The 23,887-nt window shown below is 38.9% G+C and overlaps 1 protein-coding gene and 1 non-coding gene across 2 annotated transcripts in view; one reads left to right on the plus strand and one right to left on the minus strand.

Moving 5' to 3' along the window:
* Positions 1 to 163: 163 nt before the first annotated feature.
* The window catches only part of ADAM9 (ADAM metallopeptidase domain 9), a 113,440-nt gene continuing 89,716 nt past the window's right edge, over positions 164 to 23,887 (plus strand). The window contains exons 1-7 of the mRNA XM_007962242.3: positions 164 to 400; positions 11,251 to 11,348; positions 15,333 to 15,391; positions 17,031 to 17,109; positions 19,187 to 19,263; positions 20,284 to 20,479; positions 21,877 to 21,942. Coding sequence (XP_007960433.1) covers positions 304 to 400; positions 11,251 to 11,348; positions 15,333 to 15,391; positions 17,031 to 17,109; positions 19,187 to 19,263; positions 20,284 to 20,479; positions 21,877 to 21,942 — 672 coding nt within the window. The 5' untranslated portion in view covers positions 164 to 303. The remainder of the gene's footprint in view (positions 401 to 11,250; positions 11,349 to 15,332; positions 15,392 to 17,030; positions 17,110 to 19,186; positions 19,264 to 20,283; positions 20,480 to 21,876; positions 21,943 to 23,887) is intronic.
* Positions 21,642 to 21,710, minus strand: LOC119618964 (small nucleolar RNA SNORD38). Its single transcript, XR_005235306.1, has one exon. It is a non-coding gene; the product is annotated as a small nucleolar RNA SNORD38 (small nucleolar RNA).

The raw sequence follows: 23,887 nt of genomic DNA on the forward strand, positions 1-23,887 counted from the left end.
GCCCGGCAGCCGAGGGGGCGGGGCGGATATGACTGGCGGGCCGACTAGTGCGGGTTGCCACGGCCAATTTAGAAATCCTATTCTCGCGCCGGGGAGTGGATTTTTCCCTACGTCAGCGCAGCCAGGCGATGTCGGGAGCGAGCTCGGACCGAGGGCTGAGTTGCGTCAGTGCCGCGCGCGTGCTCGTCCCCGGGCGCGCGCGCTTCCCGGCCAGCCTTGGGGCCCCGGCAGGGTTGGAAAATGATGGAAGAGGCGGAGGCGGAGGCGACCGAGTGCTGAGAGGAACCTGCGGAATCGGCGGAGATGGGGTCTGGCGTGGGTTCGCCCTCGGGGACCCTTCGCGTCCGGTGGTTGCTGTTGCTTTGCCTGGTGGGCCCAGTCCTCGGTGCGGCGCGGCCAGGTGGGTGTCCGCCCCCCGGGTCCGTTGGGACTGCTGTTTCCTAGGGACGGGGCGCACGGAGTGAACCTGTGGTGTCCGGGAGTGGAGGGGCCCGGCCTGGGGATCGGACTCGGGGTCGGGGGGCGCGGCCGCTCCAGGTGTGTGCGGCAGGGGTCGCACCCGAGGCTCGGGGTCTGGCGCCCCAAGCCCTTCTTGGCCCGGGTCCTCTGCCCGGCGCCGCTTCCTCCGTGTCCTGTTCGGTGGAGCGGTTCCCGGCTTCCCCCATCCCCCGCCGCCTCGCGCGAAGCCGGGTCCCCCAGACGCCCCGAAACCCACGCTGGGGCGGGCGCTAGTCTCGGCGGGCCGGAGCCCTGCTGGCTGGGCGCGCCTGCGGGCGTTCAGTCCTCCAAAAGCCTGCAGGGAGGGAACTGGCTCTCGCTCGTGGAGTTAATGTCGCTTGGAAAGAGACTGGGAGATGAAACTTTTGCTGCAGGTTATAATTTGAAATGTTGACGTTCATGGTATCCTTGGGTCAACACAGCTAAATTTAGTGATTGAATAAAGGTGGGTGGTAGGACGCTCATTTCTCTTGGGTCATTTTTGTAGTAAGAATATTTTGTAACCGATGTGCTATCTTTCTGTATAGCCAAACTGTTTTTTAAAAATCTGTGTTTTTACTGGGTTCGTACTGTGTTAAATCCGGACAGATAATCCCTGCTCTGTTGAACTCACAGGATTATTGTAGGAATTAAGTCATTTGTGTGAAATCGTTTTTGAATTGTGAAACTGCCCTTGACTATATAAGATACTTGTATTGGAGATGCCCAAACATAGTGGAAGCAAATTGTCAGCACGCTGGCGTCTTTCTGTAAACAGGTTGTTTATTTTGGATTTTGTATGAGATAATTGTTTACATGGCTGTATTTTCTCTATCAGCGACAGAGGATGATGGAGAATGGGAGTTTTTACTAAATCATTGATTGAGAGTTATTCAAAGGTGATGATAGAAGATTTCAACGCAGGACTGTTGACCTTCAGGAAACTAATTACTTGTTTTTCTTATCTTTGGCCGCTTCATTTGAAATTAAGTAAATTTTCCCCGGTGTGGAAATGCTGAAGCTCTGAAAATGTTTTGAATGGGAAATTGCCAAATTTCTTCTGGTTAAAACTACTTTTCCTGTGATATTCTAGATGGTTAACATTCACCGATGTTTAAAGTGAAGACGATTATACATCCAGAGTTTTATTAATCTGTGATTTTTTGTGTGTTTGTAAATGTAAATAAGACTATTTTTAAATGTTAATATAAATGTCAGTCATTACCGACCTGCATATAGATGAATGGAATATCCTGATGGTGTTTAACTGTGCTTTTGGCCAGCTCCTCATTTCGGGGTGTGTATGCTGCTTCAAGTTTAGCCACCGTTTCTGGAACTCCTGTAAACACCACACAATTGCTTGTAGAGGGGCAGAAGGTGACCAGATACGCTAAGTGCATCTGAGAGATTGGGGAAGGATTTTTAGAGAAGATGATATTTGAACTGAGCTACATCGGTGATTTTTCAAGTAGAATAGTAGGAATACATTCTAAGCAGAAGGAAGTTTTTCCAAGAGTAAGAGCGGAGGGGTGGGGGGGCGTATGAAAGAACATGACTTGTTAGGAAATGATGAAACTGTCAATATGACTTCATGCAGACTATAAGAGGGAGGGATGGAAGATCAAACTAAGGTAGGTTGTTACCAGTTGGGAAGAGTCTTCTATGGGGAACTAAGGGGTTTGAACTTTACCCTGTAGGAAGTTCTTTGGGCAGTGGAGGTTTTAGGTAGGGATGTGACCTAATCTCATTTTCTGTTAAGAAAACAGGCAATACCGTGGAGGATAGAATCTAGGAGGGAGAGACTAGAGGCTGGGAGACCGGTTAAGAGGCTTTTGTAATAGTGTGCAGTAAGTCAACTCTTGTTTCTCTTGGGGATGTTCATACAAAATCAGCTGACCACATTTTTGCAGTACAATATGTTTAACACGTGCGCTGAAACATTTTCCAGGATTGAAAGAGGAATTTGAGGTACCAGGCACACATCAGTTACATTAGGAGTTAAGTAGGTTTTACAAGATTTTTACTACCATTTATAACATTGTCTCAATGAGGAAATGCAGTATCATTTCCAAACAGCTGACTTTAAGTAAACTCTTTTTTTGTTTGTTTTTAAACTGACAAAGGTAACTGTGTCATTGTAAAAAAATAACAAGGAGAATCAGGTATGAAACCTCTTCTGATTTTCTGAGGTAGTAATTATGATGAACAGATTTAGAAATTTTTTTTAAACAAAGACTGGCATTCTAAAGAAAATGACTGAAAGCTTACTCATGGTGAGTCACTGTAAAATGATTTGTGTAGTAAGAACTTAGGTCCATACTAATCTCTTTTTTATATGCCAGCAAATTATTTGAATTTGATATGTTTGTGTTTGTGCTGATAGGAGAATGTAGCCTTTTACATTTAAGGATGATTTGGTTTTCAAACTTTTAAGTAAAAAAGGAAGCATGTGTAATTAAAATATGTATAAACCCAGTTGCTGGTTTCCAAGACAGTTTTCAAAAAGCACTTGAAGCTTTAACTTACCAGATTTATATTTGCTGTTTGTTAAAAATCCTGGTTTATAATAGAATTTATTATGGAATCCCCCAAAAGATGCAAGCTCTAAGTAACTGGAAGCTTTTTCTTGGGAAAGCTCAAACATATGACATAGCCTCATATTTCTTTTTCCTCTTTGATACCTAATATATACTGGAGGCTTGGAGTCATGCCATCCTTTTGAGTCAGCGCTATGGGACTGCCTCATAAATGAATGCAGTCCTTTTGGTATCTCAGTAGCTAATCCCTCGCAGTCTTTTTTTTTTGATACGGAGTCTCTCTCTGTCGCCCAGGTTGGAGTGCAGTGGCGCGATCTTGGCCCACTGCAACCTTCACCTCCCTGGTTCAAGCAATTCTCCTGCCTCAGCCCCCTGAGTAGCTGAGACCACAGGCACGTGCCACTATCCCCGGCTAATTTTTTGTACTTTTAGTAAGATGGAGTTTCACCGTGTTAGCCAGGATAGTCTTGACCTCTTGATCTCGTGATCTGCCCACCTCAGCCTCCCAAAGTGCTGGGATTACAGGCACGAGCCACCGTGCCCGGCCTCTCTCACAGTCTTTGAATGGGTCTAGTGTGGACCCAACTAAAGTTGGATAGCACAATGTTGTTTGTATGTTGAGAGATTATTGTAGTTTATTTTCCATTTCATGTTGTTATTTTAATCAGATTATTTTCCCTAAGCGATCATATGTGGGACACTGTTTGAGTCACATCTTTTTTTTTCTTTCTGAGAGACAGGGTCTTGCTCTGTTGCCGAGGCTGGAGTGCAGTGGAGCAGTCATAGATCACTGTAACCTCGAATTCCTGGGCTGAAGCAATCCTCCTGCCTCAGCCTCCTGAGTAGCTGGAACTGCAGGGGTGTGTCACCATGCTTGGCTAATTAAAAACTTTTTTTGTGTGTGGAGAGGCAGTCTCGCTCTGTTGCCCAGGCTGGTCTCGAACTCCTGGGCTCAAGCGTTCCTCCTGCATCAGTTTCCCAAAGTGCTAAGATTACAGGTGTGAACCACCACGTCTGGCCTTAAATCACATCTTTTAAGAGTGAGCTAGGGAACCTTAGAATTTAACTTAACTTGGTCAGTTTTTAAATATGGAGTTGTGTTTGTATTTATTTATGTTTATAGTAATGTAAGTATTGGGTTGCTAAACCTTATTGGAAAAAAAGAAAATGGTATCACCCCTAGACATGTTATATTATAGGGCAGAACTCATTCCCATTCATGGGAAATGTCCTATTCCCTTTGATGAATTGTTCTTTTCATGAAATTTTTTCATGATTTAAGTCATTTTAGGGTGATTTTAACCTCTTCCCTCTAGTAGTGTAGAATCTTCATATAAGTAGACCCCAGGAGAGCCTGTTTCTGATCAGTCTTATTGAAAGGTTTAGAATCCTGTTGTGAATATATCTTGGGCCTAACCTCCCATCCCAGCTGCTTAAGAGAAGTGATTAAACAGTCTGTACATAGCAATACAATGAAATATGATTTTGCTATCAAAATGACAAATGTGTGGGCTATGTAGATTTGTATAAAAATTGATACAAAAGGTGTTAACCGTAAAAAGTAAGGTTGACTTTTGGTCATATGTGATAATTACAACTATGAGAACTATGTGTGTTTAGCTATAACAATCAGAAGAGGTTATTTATTCAACACATATTTTATTGAATACATATTGTACCAGTGCAGGAAATACACGATGAATAAGATACCGTGCTTGATCTCAAAGAACTTAAATTCTTTGCTGGAGGAACTTAAATTGTCTAGGACATTAAATCTTAGAAATGGGTGTTTTTTTCCCAAAGGGACACTTAAAACAAGTAACAGAAGCCATTCTTTTTAAATGTAAAGATGGGTAAATGTTTAAGAAAAGTATAACACTAAAAATGGTAAGAGTGTATGACATAGTCATAGAAATTATAATTAAGTATGTTTGAAGGTAGTTTTCTTTTTTTTTTGAGACGGAGTCTCGCTCTGTCACCCAGGCTGGAATGCAATGGCTCGATCTCGGCTCGCTGCAACCTCTGCAAGAATCGCTTGAGGGTTCAAGTGATTCTTCTGCCTCAGCCTCCCGAGTAGCTGGGATTACAGGCACATGTGCCACCACACCCGGCTAATTTTTGTATTTTTAGTAGAGACAGGGTTTCACCATGTTGGCAAGGCTGGTCTTGAACTCCTAACCTTGTGATCCACCTGCCTTGGCCTCCCAAAGTGCTGGGATTACAGGCGTGAGCCACCACCCCCGGCCCAAAGGTAGTTATTAATATATGGTATGTATTTATCCGGAATTGACCTGGTGAATACTAGAATGAAAAAAAAAAAAAGGCAAAAACTGCAATTACTTTTGCACCAACCTATTATATGGCTTGAAATAACAGTGCTTTGTAGATCTAATTGAAACAATTTTTCTAGAAGAAATACTTTGGAAACAGAATTATCTTATTTATCCTGAATGTGGAAGCCAGGTTTATTTTATTTTCTACAGTGGAAGTACTTAAAAGTGGCTGTTTGTTTATGTAGTAGGCAGGAAAAAAATGAGAGAAGCCCATGGTATGGAGTTCACATTTGTTTGCTTTGCAATTAGGTAGAATTCTTTTTTTTTTTTTTTTTTTTTTTTTTTGAGACAGAGTCTTACTCTATTGCCCATGCTGGAGTGCAGTGGCACAATCTGGGGTCACTGCAGCCTCCACCTCCTGGGTTCAAGCGACCCTTCTGCCTCAGCCTCTCGAGTAGCTGGGACTACAGGCGCGCACCACCAGGCCCAGCTAATTTTTGTACTTTTTTTAAGTAAAGACGGTGTTTCACCATATTGGCCAGGCTGGTCTGAAACTCCTAGACCTTGTGATCCCCCCACCTTGGGCTCCCAAATTGCTGGGATTACAGGCTTGAGCCACTGTGCCCAGCCACAATTAGGTAGAGTTCTTTTAACTCACTTCCCTATACTACAGTTACAGTTATGAAAAGCATGCTCAGACTTTCTCTAAAACACGCTACAGAGTATAGAAAGATCTAAGAAGTTAGAGAAAGAAAGAAGGGCAGCTAACACCTTTTGCTTTCTTTAAGATTAGACATGCTAAGTTTCATGTTTCAATGGTTCATGTTTTCTCTTCAGGCCATGTTTTCTTTTTTTCTTTTTTTTTAGATGGAGTCTCCCTCCGTCACCCAGGCTGGAGTGCAGTGGTGCAGTCTCAGCTCACTGCAACCTCTCTGTCCTGTGCTAAAGTGATTCTCAGCTCATTGCAACCTCCCCCTCCTGTACTCAAGTGGTCTCGTGCCTCAGCCTCTCGAGTAGCTAGGACAACAAGTGAACAACACCACCAGGCCTGGCTAATTTTGCATAGTTTGTAGAGACAGGGTTTCACCATGTTGACCAGGCTGGTCTCAAACTCTTGATAAAATAAATGATTAATTGTGGCATTTTGGTTTTCAAAATGAGGATTGTGTTTAAAATGCAAAAGAAAGAAAGAAAGTTATATGTAATCTTCCTATATTTAGCTTTTATTTTACTTTGTTGGCAGTCTGGGTAAACAATTTATAGAGGACAGAAGACTTGGTTTCTAGTCTTGGCCTGAAACTTTTAGCTGTCACAGCTGGGGGATGCTATTGGCATCTAGTGGGTGGAGGTCAGGGATGCTACAAAATATTCCACAGCACACTGGACAGCCCCTTTACAGGTTGGAGGTTTATACAAATAATGTTAAAGCTCTTTTTTTATATTAACATGAAAAATGTTATTTTGGTTCCCATGAGAAAGTGCTATTTGGAATTAAAAAAAAAAAACAACTAAAGTGAATTGGGGGAAAATCTATGCAGGATATGAACAGGAAACAAGAAAAAAACCTGACCTAGAGATAAGAAAGGAATTTTGGGAAGAAAACACAGGAAGGAGGATTTTCATACAATTAGTATGTATTATTTTGATCGCATTCCTGAAGTATGTGCATTTGTTATGATGTTTTGGAACTTTTTATGGCACGGCTTTAATTCAGAAAGTGGTTGCTTGGATTTTAGAAGCAAGATGTCAATATCAGAATAACAGCTCTTACATACAGAAATTATTTCAGGGTGCTATGATTTTGAAAACCTTTTAAAAATAAATGGTTAGTTAAGGCATTTTGCTTTTCAAAATGAGAATTGTGTTTAAAATGGAAAAGAAGGAAAGAAAGTTACATATAATCTTCCTATATTTAGCTTTTATTTTACTTCGTTGGCAGTCTGGGTAAAAGAGTCATAGAAGACAGAAGACTTGGTTTCTAGTCTTGGCCTGAAACTCTAAGTAAACTAACTTTGCCTGTAAAGTAACTGAACCTGTTTCAAAATGAAAGCTCTTTAAATACCTGCCTGCCCATAAGAACTACAGATGCTTTCTTTTTGGAGGCATTTCTTTTTCTCTGTTATCTTTGCTTCTGAGTTGTAATGAAAACACTTCAGTTTGGTTCTGTATTGTTTAGCTTCTAGTGTAACAGTTGTCTGTGTCTATCAGCATATATATTCTTTCTTTTTTTTTTTTTTTTTTTTGACAGGGTCTCCCTCTGTTGCTCAGGCTGGACTGCAGTTTCTTAATCATGGCTCACTGCAGCCTTGATCTCCCAGGCTCAGGTGATCCTTCCACTTTAGCCTCCTGAGTAGCTGGGACCACAGGCATGTGCCGCCATTCCCCACTAATTTTTAAATTTTTGTGAAGAGACAGGGTCTTGCTCTGTTGCTCAGGCTGGTCTTGAGCTTCTGGGCTCAAGTGATCCTCCTGCCTTGGCCTCCCAAAGTGCTGGGATTACAGGGTTGAGCCACCATGCCCGGCCAGCATATATAATCTTGTCTGTAATGATTTACTTAAAGATAATTTTTTTTTTTTTTAAAGTGAAAGCATGTTTATTAAGAAAGTAAAGGAATAAAAGAATGACTACTCCACAGGCAGAACAGTGGCATGGGCTGCTCAGCTGAGTATACTGATAGTTACTTCTTGGTTATATGCTAAACGAGGGGTGGATTATTCATGAGTTTTCTGGGAAAGGGGCAAGGATTTTCCTGAACTGAGGGTTCCTCTTCTTTTTAGACCATATAAGGTAACTTCTGGGCATTGCCGTGGCACTTGTAAACTGTCTTGGTGCTGGTGGGAGTGTCTTTTAGCATGCTAATGTATTAGAATTAGCATATAGTGAGCACTGAGGACAACCAGAGGTCACTCTCATGGCCATCTTTGTTTTGGTGGGTTGTAGCTGGCGGCTTTACCGCAAACTGTCTTATCAGTAAAGTCTGTGTGACTTGTATCTTGTGCTGACCTCCTATCTCATTCTGTGACTAAGAATGCCTGACCTCCTGGGAATGCAGCCCAGTAGGTCTCAGCCTTATTTTACCCAGCTTCTATTCAAGTTGGAGTCAGTCTGGTTTGAATGCCGCTGACATATTTTCCCTCATCCTTTTACATGGGAACCTTAATCCTAAGGATTGTAGAGGGACAAAGATCTATCTTCTGTGACTTCTTCAGGCTGAACAGGGGCAATCATTCCTGCCTAACTATAGGGTATCCTGTATCCAGGGTAGAGAAGAGCTCGGTCACACAACGTCAGTATGCTGAGGGCCATTCACAACTCTTTGAGTTCTGTTGAGTTCACAACACAAAAGGTGATATCTGGAAGATTAATAACATTAATAATTAATAAGTGTTCAATTTAAGAAAACATTCAGTAAACTTATTCTGCATTCCCACACAAAGATTACAATAGCAATATATTTCATGACAGTAAAGCAAAATAAGTAAAATTATTCCAAGTAAACTAAATAGAAAGGTGTTCCATGAACTGGGCAGTTGTTGGAACCAAGCTGATACAGGGCCATTAACTGATTCCAATATATGCCCAGAATTAGAATACTGATCCAGATGTTAACATTAGCCATCCCTCTTGTTTCTTCTGAGCTGCAGTTAGAGGTCACTGATTGGTTCACTGAAATAAGCAGAGTCAGTTCAAATTGCAGGGAAAAACTCAAAAACAACTGATGAGACTAGAATTTTATGACAGGTGTACCATAGTTCTTGAAACATAATTTTTCTCTTTCCTGTCCCCCATTTGCATTAAAAACAAATCATGATAGGACTGATAGGATATGATAGTTTGCAAAATAAGCTTTAGTCTTATTATACGTCACCTGATTATTTGAAATAAGTGCAGTAAGAATAATTATTTGCCACATAGGCACTTTTTAATTGGCTTTGATGGAACTTTGTTCCATAAGGAATCTCAGATAAGACTTTTTTTGAAGCTGAGCTCAACCATGGGTTTGCTCATTAAATACGGTTAAATACGGGTATGAGTTGGGTAAATTCGTCTCCTCTGAGGTCCTGAGATAACTTGGTGCACCTGGGCCTGTAGATAGTGACATTCTTTATTTACAACAGATCAGGAACTTTGTACAGGAACTGTGTAGACAAGGTACATGGCCACTTTTCTCAAGGGGCTTTTATTGGTTCTGTAAATCAAGTTTGATTCCTTAAAGGAAAGCACAACATTCCAGTCAAAACTTGGTAAAATAACCAGTTTCTCCAGTTATGTCCTGTTGCAAAAGAAAACAGATTCTTAAAGAAATATAAGATGCTGATGGGTAAAGAGTTTAAAAGCTGTTTATACATGCGTTATATTGGATATGATATAATTTATGGTTTCTTGCTTGCAGCTGTTTGTATCTTTATTAATCCCAAACCAGACAAAGTTATAAACATTTTATATACAATGTTATCTTGGAAAAAGTTAGATGTAAATAATTCATCTTAATCTATATTTGAGAAATCTGAGGGGTATAAGGAAACTAATGAGTGAATGAACATATAGATTGGATCAAAGGAGGAGGGTATGAGAGTAGGGAGACCAGGTAAAAAAGTATAGTCATCTAGAGGTGAGGTTAGTAAGGGTTAAGCCTTTAGTAATAATGCTGGAAGAAAAAGAGGTTGTGTTGGACTTGTCGAGAGATTATGTATTGGACTCCAACATGGTGTGTCTTCCTAAGAGATTTGTGTTGGCAATTTTGATTATACTCAATTTGGATTCAAGTGATGACTTTAGAACCCAAGCCCTGCTTAAGAAATCATGATTCTGTGCTGATAGACTGAACAGAATTGGAAGTGGGAGTAAGTCTGCATGACTTTCAGAGTTCTTAACTGTTAACAAATTTTGTATGAAGTTTGTGTTTTTGTGATGGGTTAATGGCTATAATTTGAGAGCATGGCTACATTGTTGAGTATATGTTTGTTATATTTGTTAGAGTTAACCCATCAGATATTAAAAGTACCTTTTCCCACTTACAGTCCTTGTCCATTTAATAAATGTCTTAGTCTGTGTTGCTATAAAGGAATACCTGAGACTGGGTAATTTATAAAGAAAAGAGGTTTATTTAATTCACTGCAGGCTGTACAAGAAGCATGGCACAGGCATCTGCTTCTGGAGAAGGCCTTAGGCTGCTTCCATTCATGGCAGAAGGGGAAGTGGAGCTGGAGGGTACAGAGGTCACAAGGGGAGAGAGGAAGCAAGAGAGATGGGGGAGAGAGGCTCTTTTTAAAACAACCAGCTCTTGAGGGAACTAACAGAACAAGAACTCTTTCTCCTTCCCTGGCCCCTCAGGGAAGGCATTAGTCTGTTCATGAGGGATCCACCTCCATGACGCCAACACCTGTTACTACACCCATCCTCGCAACACTAACACACTGGGGGTTAAATTTCAGCATGAGATTAGGAGAAGTCAAACATACAAACTATGGCAGTAAGTATTTAGTAGTATCATCTGAGAGGATGTTATTCATGCTTGGTGAGGGGGAGGAATGGGAGATGAGGGAAGGGTGCTAGACTCTAGGATGTCTTCCCCCATTTCCCCACCAAACAGTTCTTTTCTTTCTTCTTGTGTTCATGCCTTAAGATTTCTTTTGAGAAAAAAGGGTTAGGGTTTATAGCTAAACATGTTTGAAATGATTGCTATGTGTATTTATAATGTTTGGATAAAGACTGGTATAGTTTTTAAAGAAAATACATTTTCCTCCCTCATACTTACCTAATGCATTGCTATTTTCATGTATTAATACAACTTTATATAAAAGTACTTTTATTAGATGCACATTATTATATGGGAATGTAATATGGGAATGTCAGGTGATTTTTCTGTGATTTGAACATTCAGCTTTTGATTTTCATTATATTGTGTGCCCACGTAGTTTTTCAGTTTCACTTATTATATTTGTTGTTGCCTTTTCTGTAGGCTTTCAACAGACCTCACATCTTTCTTCTTATGAAATTATAACTCCTTGGAGATTAACTAGAGAAAGAAGAGAAGCCCCTAGGCCCTATTCAAAACAAGTAAGTTGTATCTTGAGAAATAATGTGTTTAATTTTTTTTCTTTTCTGTTTTAGCACAAAGGTGTTATTTGTAGCAGTAATCAGTTCAGTGAGTTATTACTTGGCTGTTACTTAGCATAGCACAGCTGTGTTAGTAAAAGCAACATATTGAGCCTTAGTATCCTTTTTTTTTGAGATGGAGTCTTGCTCTGTCGCCCAGGCTGGAGTGTGCAGTGGCGCAATCTCGGCTCACTGCGACCTCCGCCTTCTGGGTTCAAGTGATTCTCCTACCTCAGCCTTCCGAGTAGCTGGGACTACAGGCATGCGCCACCATGCCTGGCTAATTTTTTGGTATTTTTTTAGTAGAGACAGGGTTTCACCGTGTTGGCCAGGCTGATCTTGAACTCCTGATCTCAGGTGATCCGCCTGCCTCGGCCTCCCAAAGTGGTGGGATTACAGGTGTGAGCCACCATGCCCAGCCAGTATCTTTTTTTTTTTTTAAAAAGACAGTATGATCAACTCGAAACATAACAGAATAAAATAGTTTAATAGAATTCTATCACTAGGGTAGAGTGCTGATTACATTTTAATTGACAGGCAGTGGTCACAGTGATTTTTATTATAATAAGAATTATAATTCTTACTATAATTATATAACCTGACTCAGTTTGTGATAGCTAGAACACTTTATAATATCTTCACTGACAGTGGAGAGTGCTAATGTGTTAAATGCATATCTTTTATATTAGGGAATATTTACGAAAATACAGGTTTTATTTCCATATTGGAAGAAACTTACTGTGCTGTTAATGGGGTAACCAGTGCACAAAAATTATTTTTTGTACCATTCTTTTGTAAAGTTTGTTCAGAAATAATCTATTTGGACTTTAATTTTATAAGTCCTTCAACTTTATAGAAGTGTAATTAAATTTTATTATAATTTAACAGCAGCAGGTAATAAAGCATAGAATTTAGCTTATTCTGAATTATATTAATATCTGAATTGCTGATACACTCAGAAATGTAAGGCAGCTTGCCTGTTTTTTAGGGAGTGGGCATTGTAAAAAGAACACTGGAGTTGAGGATCAGGAACTTTTAGTTTTGGTCTTCCCTGTGAGTACCACCACCTACTAATTGGGTTGGTCACTCAACTCTATTTACTCCTGTCTAACTGAGGAGTAAATGACTCTAAGATCTCCTCTGTAGAAGAATTTATACATTTTACTTGTTTTTGGTTTGAACTGGACAGCCTACTGTTTGATTATGTTTTGTCTTAGAATAGGGTTAATCAGTTAATCTCTGTTTGGGTGCGATCTCGGCTCACTGCAGCCTCTGCCTCCTGGGTTCAAGTGATTCTTGTGCCTCTGCCTCCCAAGTAGCTGGAACTACAGGCATGTGCCACCATGTCCAGCTAATTTTTGTATCTTTAGTAGAGATGGAGTGTTGCCATGTTGACCAGGCTGTTCTCGAACTCTTGGCTTCAAGTGATCTGCCTGCCTCAGCCTCCCAGAGTGCTGGGATTATAGGCACGAGCCACCTGTTTTCCTCCTTTTCTTCAGTGAATGGTAGACTTTCAGCCTAGGGACTGTGTTTTCTACTTTTTTGTGTCTCTGATAGTATCTTCATTTAGTACTTCCCTCATTGATACTTGGGATTGTCATAAATAACTGTCATTTTTATGCTTTGGTAAATATTTGGAGAAGTGATATGGTCAGTGCATATTGAACTGGATTTTGCTCATTCAACAGTGAATGTAATTTACTCATTCAAAAGTATTTATTGAGTTACTATTGTATGCTAGGTACCACTTAGCTATTGGGGATATGGCAGTGAACAAAACAGACAAAAATTTATGCCCTTGCATGAATGCAATCTTGTATTCTATGGAGCTTGCATTCTAGTGAGTGGGGGACAGAGAGAGAGACAAAACAAAAACAAAAACAAAAAACCCCAAAACCAAAAATGTATATAACTTCAGATGGTGATAAATGCTGTGGAGAAAATTAAAGCAAGAAAAGGGATGGGAGGCTGGATATGGTGAGTTGCTGGGGAGAGGATTGCATTTTTCAATAGGATGGCCAGGGAAAGCCTTACAAGAAGGTAGCCCTTTAGTAAAGACCAGAAGGAGGCAGGTGAACAATCCAGGCAGATACTTGGGGGAGGAGTAAACTATCACAAAATAATCTTTGGTCTCTAAGATTTCTTTTTATTTCTTTTTATTTTATTTATTTATTTATTTATTTATTTATTTATTTATTTATTTATTTATTTTTGAGATGGAGTCTTGCTGTGTCATCCAGGCTGGAGTGCGGTGGCCGGATCTCAGCTCACTGCAAGCTCCACCTCCCGGGTTTACGCCATTCTCCTGCCTCAGCCTCCCGAGTAGCTGGGATTACAGGCACCCGCCACCTCGCCTGGCTAGTTTTTTGTATTTTTTAGTAGAGACGGGGTTTCACCGTGTTAGTCAGGATGGTCTCTATCTCCTGACCTCGTGATCCGCCCGTCTGGCCTCCCAAAGTGCTGGGATTACAGGCTTGAGCCACTGCGCCCGGCCCTCAGATTTCTTTTTAACAGACATAGCAGTGATGTTTTTACGTCATGTGATTGTCTAAGAGAGAATGATAGAAAGGCGCATGATAAAGCTGTAGCAATGGAAAGAGCTTGGTGATTTTGATGGCCCACTGGAGATTGAGGTAGATGATGAAGGGGTCTTGGCATCCCGCGCGGGATGTGGAGGTAGAATGACAGGATCCGTAGTTTGGTCTAGCGCTTAGAAGTCAGAGGCAGATGTGCTGTGGTGAAGGGGATGATGCTGTTTCTTGACAAAATGTTAACCGAGCCTGGAAACAGTAGAGAATATTAAGTAGACACTTCTGATAATGTTAGTTGTCGAGTCCCTTCCTGACTTTCTTTTTATTAAAGAACTAAGGCAAAGTCAGATCTCTTAGTTCCAGAGATCACATTAAGCATTTGTGGCTAATGGCATGGTGAGTTACTGGGGAAGTTGTTTCAAGAGTTGCCTGAGGTAGAGAAGATGATCCCATGAATTGGAGGATGTATATATATGTTACTTTAATTCCTTGACTCTAAGATGCCATCAATTGTGAGACACACTATATTGTTTTATGCACCACTAATAAAGAGACAGAAGTGGCCCAGCGGGGTGGCTCATACCTGTAATCCCAGCACTTTGAGAGACCACATGGATTACCTGAGGTCAGGAGTTCAAGACCAGCCTTACCAATATGGTGAAACCCTGTCTCTACTAAAAAATGCATAAATTAGCCAGGTGTGGTGGTGGGAGCCTGTAATCCCAGTTATTCTGGAGGCTGAGACAGGAGAATTGCTTGAACCCGGGAGGCAGAGGTTTCAGTGAGCCAAGATTGCACCATTGCACTCCAGGCTGGGTGACAGAGTAAGACTCCGTGTCAAAAAGAAAAAAAAAAAAAAAAAAGAAAACAGAAGTGGTGCTGGTTAGACTGCTCTGTGCCTTTGTATGATGTGTCCTTGTTTCAGGGACATTAATATGAGGGAAAAAAGCATGTTTTAGAATTGATGAAATGAGGTAAGCCCTGTAATTCGTATCATAAAAGGAGTTGAATTTCTTTTCAACTTTATATAACCAGAACTAGGGATAATCTCTTGAAACCAAGAGTGTCATTTCATTTAGACAAAAGCAGTAACTCTCTTATACTGTAGGTAATACATTGATGGACTTGAGAAGATAATCCCTGCAGTTATAGCTGAATTAGAAATGAATTTGAGAAGAGTTAGATAGACATGAAGGTTATTTTCCATGATCAGTTATGAAAGGAAGGAAAGGATAATCAGAGTATATTTTTTATTATTTAAGGATCGACACAAAGTTCTTCTATTAAACTGTTCAGCCATTACCAAATTATTTTAATTCAGAATGGAATTTCCTGCATCTTATAAATGAGATGTTGTTGAAAAGTAATTTTCAAGATGATGTTTTATTCTTCTTTTCTCCTTCTGTGCATTTAGGTATCTTATGTTATTCAGGCTGAAGGAAAAGAGCACATTATTCACTTGGAAAGGAACAAGTAAGACATTTAATTTATTTTGGCTTTTCAGTAATGTTTTTCCAATAGTATATTGGTTTTGTTTCTAGTTTGATATGGTTTAGTGGTTCCTGAACCCTGGGATTAAGCAGATTTAGCTCTTCATATCTGTGCTGCACAGTGGCAGCTGGCTGGGCAGGCAGTAACTTCCAAACAGGAAAGAAGGCAGAGACCAAAGCCAAGCACCCCCCAGTTTATTCTTTCCAAATGCATCACTAAGGGAGCAAAGGCTACACATGTGTGGGGGAGTTGGGGAGAAGGGGAGCCTGCAGTGACCGGACAGGGTCCAATTATTGGAAAGACTAAGGTTCCACTGGCTACTCCCATGCTACTCACATAGACTTTAATAAAGGTAAAGGATATAATGCATCAGGACAAAGAAAGTGCAGGCAGTCATCAAGGCACGACCCCCAGGGTCCTTTTTCAGTTGCACAGATGTGCTTTGCCTCCAGATTATGAACTGCTGAGATATGTGTGAGGCATCATATTTTCTGGGGAGCCCAGGCACAAGTTTACTGAAGATATCTTTTCTACCTCGCTGATCATGTAGCTAAAGTCAGGCTGTGTACCTAACTAAATCAGATAAAAACCTTCCATTTGTTCATTTCTAGTCAATATAGACAGGCTGGTCCCGGGTGCCTCCAGGGGAGTTTTGAACTTGAAATGGCAATATTTATGAATCACACACTTAGCACATTGCATCCCTGACCTGTCCATAAGGCCTGGAGATAAGCATACAGCTGCTGCAGTCCTGCTGCAAGAGAACCTGATCCTCATAAACATGCTTGATGCCACTGAACCTCGTTAACATGGAGTGAGGCTTTGGAAATCAGGAATAATTGTTTCTTTCAACAGTTGAGACAGAAATTTGCCTCCATACTTAGGAGTTTAATTCTTATTTATATAGAACTTTTAGAAAAGAGTGTAAAAAACCATTTATTTTTCTTCTGTAAATGTCGTATACTGTCAGTAACCCAGTTTTTACTTTTCCTGTGAGTTGTATCTGAAAAATTCAGGGACATTATTTATGTTGCCTTAAGTTTTTTGCAGCTAGCATTTTATGACCATTAGAAAAAATGTGTAGCTTAATGTTACATATTATTTATGAGTAATGTACACTATTTCAGAGTTGTCTGTTTATGAGCTTTTTTTTTTTTTTCTTCTTCTTTTTTTAAGAGACAAGGTCTTACTCTGTTATCCAGGGTGGAGTGCAGAGGCATGATCATAGCTCACTGCAGCCTTGAACTCCTGGGCTTAAGCAGTCCTCCCACCTCAACTTCCTGAGTAGCTAGGACTATATGTGTGTGCCACTATGCCCAGCTCATTTTTTATTTTCTGTAGTGACAGGGTCTCACCATGTTGCCTAGGCTGGTCTCAGACTCCTGGCCTCAAGTGATCCTTCTACCTCAGCCTTCCAAAATGTTGGGGTTACAGGTGTGAGCCACTGCCCGCCTGTTTATGAGCTTTTAATTTTATAGTAGCACATTTTAAAATAATAATTTATCTGGTGAAAGTTCTTATTTACTCCAACTCGTCTCCTCTAGAGATAATGCCTTGTGAATCATATCCTTAGTTGTAGATGGATAACATATATTTAAATGGTATTTTATTTATCTTCCAGAGACCTTTTGCCTGAAGATTTTGTAGTTTATACCTACAACAAAGAAGGGACTGTAATCACTGACCATCCCAATATACAGGTAATATATTTTCCTCATGATCCCATAGCAAATTTTAAAACAATTATAATTTAAAAATGAGTTCTGTATAGGCGCTCAGGACTGTTACATTGCACAGCCCCACAGGGCCCCTTTAACATTATGATGTATGGGTTATCCTGGGAAAAGTGGGTGCATTTCTATGGACTAAGCTGTACCTTACAGCTCTCCAGGTACTCAGTAGTTAAGGTTTTTTTTTAAAGACTAGGAAAATAAATCTTCTATTTAATGGTAATCCTCACTGATGATGGGGAAAATTTGATATGTTTTGAAAATGGGAGTTTTCGATTTTTTTGTTGAAAGTTAATATCTGTAAAAGTGAACTTATTAAAACATTTAATTTGTCGTTAATATTTAGTAAAGAAAAACACTCGTTTGGTGTTACATGTTCTAATGTTCTAAATTTTTTCTGAACATAAGTCTTTCCTAAAAGAGGTGTGGTCCTCTCTGGATCAGAGAACAGAGTACTCCTGGGGACAGAGCTGGCCAGAATACCGAAAATAATTGGCAGATGTCAAATTTGGCTTTATGTGTTTATTACTAGGCATAAACATTTCTAGTTTTGTTTGAGTGTTTTACAGTCCTTTTTGGCACTTAGGTATTATACATTTTTTTCTTTTGCCATGGTTTTCATGAGAAATCTTTATTCCCATTACATGTTTTTTTTTTTTTCCTTCTGAACTTTGTAATACTTTGCTAGGTTGAATTGTTTCTGTTGGTTGTGCACTTTTTGCAACATTCTTCAAATAAATAGGAGGCAAAAAAATCTTTATTTTAGCTTAATTATTAGTACTTACAAAAACCAAGGAACTGCTGACTTAGGCCTATCCTCTTCTGGTCCACTATCTGATTTCTTTATCTTAGTGCATTATTGGTCCATTGTTTAATAGCAAATTAGTAGAGGAGTTTGAATTTACCTTACAGCATACACCAGATAGAAAATAACCCATCCATCCAGTCATGCATCCAGCCATTACCAAGGCAGAAGGCCAAACACAGCGTAATTTGTGTCACTTGACAAAAGCTGTAATGGTAAAAGGCATTTTTTTCCTTGTAGAGGTTTCTTGGCATACTTTCTTCAGACATACACTGTTCGGGCTTGAATTTTGACTCATTATTTGCTGATGAAACTCTTTTAATCTGTTTGTGCCTTGGTATGTTCACTTTAAAATGTAATAATAGTTAACATTTTATGGATATATTGGGAAACTTAACTGAGTTAATATATAAGATGCTTATAACAGTCTGACAATTTTTAACTCAACAAATATTATTTGTTGCTATTATTTAAAGTATATGCTGTTAAAACTGCTAAAAATCAATTTTAATTATATAGAAACTTATGTAAGTATTATTTTATATAATACTTACGTATCATAAGTATAATAGAGTTGTTATGCTTTTCTGGGTGTTTGAAAAATGTCAACCAAGACAGACGGAGTCTCACTTATTTCTTGGTTATTTAATATTGTTGAGGTAGATGAAGGTATGATTGTAGATTTGAAATACAAATTAAAACTTTGATACTGTAATTTTTTTAACATGGCCAGACTGTCATGTATCGTAATGACATGTACCTTTGTCCATAAAATGAAATTAAGTTTCACTGCAAGATTTACGTACTTTCCCCTGGGGATTCTATTGCTTAAGATTAAAGTTTGTAAAGCATCATCAGTGTCTTCCACAGGGTCATTTTATACAAACACAGTTTTAGTGAGATGTCAGCCGGCTGCTGTTGGTTCTTGGATTGACTGTGATTTAAAATGTTGAAGATGACATAATGCGTCTTGTTCTGCTTCTAGGCTGAAAGGTCACTGAGGCAGAGCTGTTTGTACCTTGTATTCCCTGGAATTCTGCCTAAACATTTGTGTACTCATAGGGTGGTAGGAGATAGTCTGCAGATGGTCTAAAGAATGCCATGTGATACTATGAGATGCCAATAATATAAATAAAACTTTGTGGTTGACTGGCCTCAAGTAATTTTGTTAGCTCTGCAATTTCTGTGATGATTTTCAGCAATGTAGCAATATTTGAAGATAATACAGTATTTTTCATTTAGAATCATTGTCATTTTCGGGGCTATGTGGAGGGAGTTTATAATTCATCCGTTGCTCTTAGCAACTGTTTTGGACTCAGGTAAGCAATTTCTTTTATCTTCTTTTTTTTCTTTCCCCTGTATCTTACCCTTTTTCCTATTTCTGTCTCCAAATTAAATCCTTTTGGGCACTTAGCAAAACTGGAATTTGCTTTGATGTTACTGAACATTTTTATAGCTGTGTTTCAGATATCCTTGACATGTTTATTTAAGAAAGTATTATAGTTGATGAGTTTTAATATGTAAAGAGGAAAATTTTTTTGAGACCACTAAATCATTTTTGGTATTTAAAATAAAATATGCTTTAAATTTCTCTAGCACTTTATATTTATAAAATTTTCACTTGTATTATTTAAGACTTGTATTTAAGTCTCATTATGACTGTGAATAAGAGCTCATTATTTCCGTATTTAGGTGAGCAAACTGAAGTTCAGATAAATTATATTACACTTCAAATTAAGTTATAGTATTAAAATTACATTCCTTGAGGTCATGACAACATGGCACTGTACTGGTTGGTTGATTGCGTGATTGCTTGAACTAATACGTATTAGTTCTATATAAGATGAATATGATTATCTTCACTTAAGTACTAACACTTATTTAATAGTTACTGTGTGCCAGGCAATATGTTTTGTGTGTTTTGTGCTTATTAAGTAATTTTGTTTTCAGAATAGTCCTTTGCAGAGTGCAAACCAAGGCAGAGGTTAAATGCCTCGCTGAGAGTCCTGCAGCTAATAGAAGACATTTGGAATTCGAACTCTTGTCCTCTGGTCCAGATGCCACATTCTTAATCACTACTTTGTAGTACCTTCCATTTCCCGTAGATCACTCAGGGAGGTTAAGTGACTTGCAGGCAGTGACCCTGATAAGTAGCTATTTGAGCTTTTAATATAGGTCTGCACCAGCCCTGTCTGTCTGATTCTAAAGCCTCTATTTTATTCTCTATATCATGCTATGCCTACTTACACATTTAAGAAGTAGGACTTGAACTTAGGTTTTCTGATTCCTTTTGTATTTTCTTTTTCTTAAAATTTGTGTGTGTGTAATGCAACATTCAGAGGACTGCTGCATTTAGAGAATACAAGTTATGGGATTGAACCCCTGCAGAACAGCTCTCATTTTGAGCACATCATTTATCGAATGGATGATGTCCACAAAGAGCCTCTGAAATGTGGAGTTTCCAACAAGGATATAGAGAAAGAAACTACAAAGGATGAAGAGGAAGAGCCTCTCAGCATGACTCAGCTACTTCGAGTAAGGAAATAACATAATTCTTCATGGCTCAGACTACCATTTTAGAAAAATCATGTGTTTATTCATGAAACCAATACTATGAGTAGTGTTTTTTTTTTTTTTCTTTTCTTAATTTTGCCAAATGTATGCCAGACATTGTGATAGGTACTAGGGGATGAAAAGATGAGCAATATACAGTTCCTGCTACCAAGTTGAGTACATTTTAGATTCTGTGGGTTTTGGAAATGAGGGCTTAAATCTGCAGCAGTGCTTACTGTGGCCTTGACCTCCTGGGCTCAAGCAATCCTCCTGCCTCAGCCTCCCAGTAGCTACTACTACAGGTCTGTGCCACCCACCATGCCTGGCTAATTTAAAAAAACTTTTTGTAAAGATGAGGTCTCATTACATTATTGAGGCTGGTCTTGAACCCCTGGCATAAAGCAATCCTCCTGCTTCAGCTTCCTAGAGTGCTGGGATTACAGGCATAAACCACTGCGCCCAGTGCAAAAGAGTTTTTCTTTAGGTACCTCTTAGACAACTCGAATGGTGATTCTTGAACCCTAGATTGGAAAGAGACATGGCTTTAGGACTTTAACGACTTCAGGTGTGTTTCAAGGATACTCTCATCCCTGTTTGGAGACTGCTGTAGCACTTCATGATTTACTCTTGACATGGCTGTCTCTTAGACTGAAATTGTTCTAGGACTAGATCAACTTCAGCTACAGGGATTGTACCTTTCTATGAGATATGTTGCTGCCTTGAAAGAGGCATATTTTTAATTAACTTATACTAGTTGATGGTATTATTTTTATTGCCTCTCCTGCTATCCACTCTTTTGACTTGGACTATTCTTTTTGACTTTAAACATTGGAAAACATTAACATTTTTGCTTATTCTACTTTGCATGAATTTCTGTAAAATGACAAAACTAGTCATTTTTTTAAATGGCAACCTTGTTCTAACTTCTGCTCTGGGATATTAGTGGCTATGTTTTATCTTTCAGCATAGTAATGGGGTTTTTCATTAAAATGTGTGTGTGTGCGTGTGTGTGTGTGTGTGTGTGTGTAGTTTTGATTTTAGAAAATTGGTAATGCTGCTTTGTAAACTTAAACCCATTTTGTCTGTAACTAGCATTTTTCTCATATTAGTACAGATAACAGGTAACACTTCAAAAACATTTTTTTCCCCTCAGATATAGTTTATCATCACTTAAAGTCAGTAGCAGAACTGGACAAAGTTTTCATCACTAAGAAGGAGATAACACTTCAAAAAACATATTTTTTACTTTCTTAATGTAGGATGTGTTAAGTAAAATAATTTTATGATGTTCTTAGCAGACATGAAATAGGTGATGAGAGATTAGGATGTGATCATGGCCTTATAACTTTTTGCCTTTATGATGTTTGTGTTTTTGACAGAGAAGAAGAGCTGTCTTGCCACAGACCCGGTATGTGGAGCTGTTCATTGTCGTAGACAAGGAAAGGGTAAGATTGGTGACAATTTTTCTTCTTTTCCATGAAAAAGATATGAGAAATGAGCATTTAATGAAGGAAATATAAACTACAGTTTGTATTGATTTTACTTAAATAATGATTTTAAAACTGAAATGGTTTTTTTTCCCTTAAACCTTATACCACCAGAATACCAACAGAAGCTAAATGTAGCAAAATGTGACTGCCTTTATCTTTTATTAATGATTTTTTTTCGTGTTCTTGCTGATGACTTGATTATGCTGAATTTTTTGAGTGAATTTGTACTGCCTATCAGGCTCTTGAGAACTTTTCAGATTACTTTAGTGGACTATGGCTCTAAAAGGTTTGGCTTTGTTGGCTAATAAAATTGCTTTGCTTTCTAGAATTTGAGATAACCTATATTGCACTTCAAGAGATGGAAAACCTCTAGGTCCTGGCATGCTTTAGAAGGGAATAGTATTAATTTCCGTGTACAGGATCACATGAGGGCATTTTCCTTATTTATACTTAAGAAACTGAACTAAGTGCTTTGCTGTAACTAAGAGAAGTAATGTGTCTCTACTTTGGCATTTACAGGATTATCAGTTTTAGAGGTAATGGCTATATAGTTTATTTTCATGTTGTTTTTTTTGTTGATTTAATAATATTTCACATATTTATGGGGTACAGGTGAGTATTTGTTACAACAGCTGTGTAATTTAAAATAGAGAGTATTTTTAGTGTTTTGACTTTTACTTCCAATTTTGTTGTCAGTGTGAAAAAGTTACTTGTGGAAACTTACTATGATTGGCAGTTCCTTTCTTGTAAGCTGTAGAGACAGTTTTGAGGTTTTTTTGGTTTTAAAAAAATTCCTTGTTGTATGTAGGTTGGAAAATAACAAGCCACCCCAAATAACTAATTTGGAGAAAATATTAAGAGATAGACTCGGATTTGTACATTATAGGTTCATTGCCCTCAAATGGCAGAAGGAAAAGCACATGGAATATGAACAAGTGTGAACTCAGCCCCAAACAGTGGGCAGAAAGCTTCTGTAGAAGAATGTTTTGGACAAATCGCAAAAGTCAAGATTCAAATGTTTATCTCTACCAGGCGCAGTGGCTCACGCCTGTAATCCCAGCACTTAGGGAGGCTGAGGCGGGCGAATCACAAGGTCAGAGAGGTCGGAACCGTCCTGGCTAACATGGTGAAACGCTGTCTCTCCTAAAAATACAAAAAATTAGCCGGGCGTGGTGGTGGGCACCTGTGGTCCCAGCTCCTCGGGAGGCTAAGGCAGGAGAATGGCATAAACCCAGGAGGCGGAGCTTGCAGTGAGCCGAGATTGCGCCACTGCACTCCAGACTGGGCAACAGAGCGAGATTCAGTCTCAAACAAAACAAAACAAAACACAAACAAAAACACAAAATGTTTTTCTTCATTGCTGTCTCCAGATGTATTTGTTATATACAGATAGAAAATTGTTAAAAAAAGGTTCAATTTCAATCAAGCCCTGTCAAATGTATTAAATTAAATTTTTTTTTCTTGTGTAGGAGAATCATTAGATCCCTAACTGATAAAATCTGATATATTCTGATATCATAGAGCAAAATCATAATTCCTTTAAAAATTTTTCTTCTGCTAAATTGGTTGTATAAAATAATGTTAAAAATAGACATTTGAGTTAGCCAGGTCTCAAAGAAAAATTAGTCATATTTATTTGGCTTAAGATGGTTAAAGTTCTGTATGTTTTCATCTACATACGATTTTTTAACTAGCGATTATTGGTTAATCTCTCATTTTTAATTCAACCCAGCATTTAGAAATGGTTTATTGGTGCTGATCTGTAAGCAATCTGGCTGTTTCCGTACCTCAGTTCTGTTTTCTGTATGTCACTTTCTTTTTTCTGTCCATAAATCTTCTTCCACTACGTGGAAGAAGTCTCTCTGAACCTGTTCTGGTTTGGAAGCCACACAATTATTGA

Source organism: Chlorocebus sabaeus, chromosome 8 (assembly GCF_047675955.1).
Source record: "Chlorocebus sabaeus isolate Y175 chromosome 8, mChlSab1.0.hap1, whole genome shotgun sequence".
NCBI lineage: Eukaryota > Metazoa > Chordata > Mammalia > Primates > Cercopithecidae > Chlorocebus > Chlorocebus sabaeus.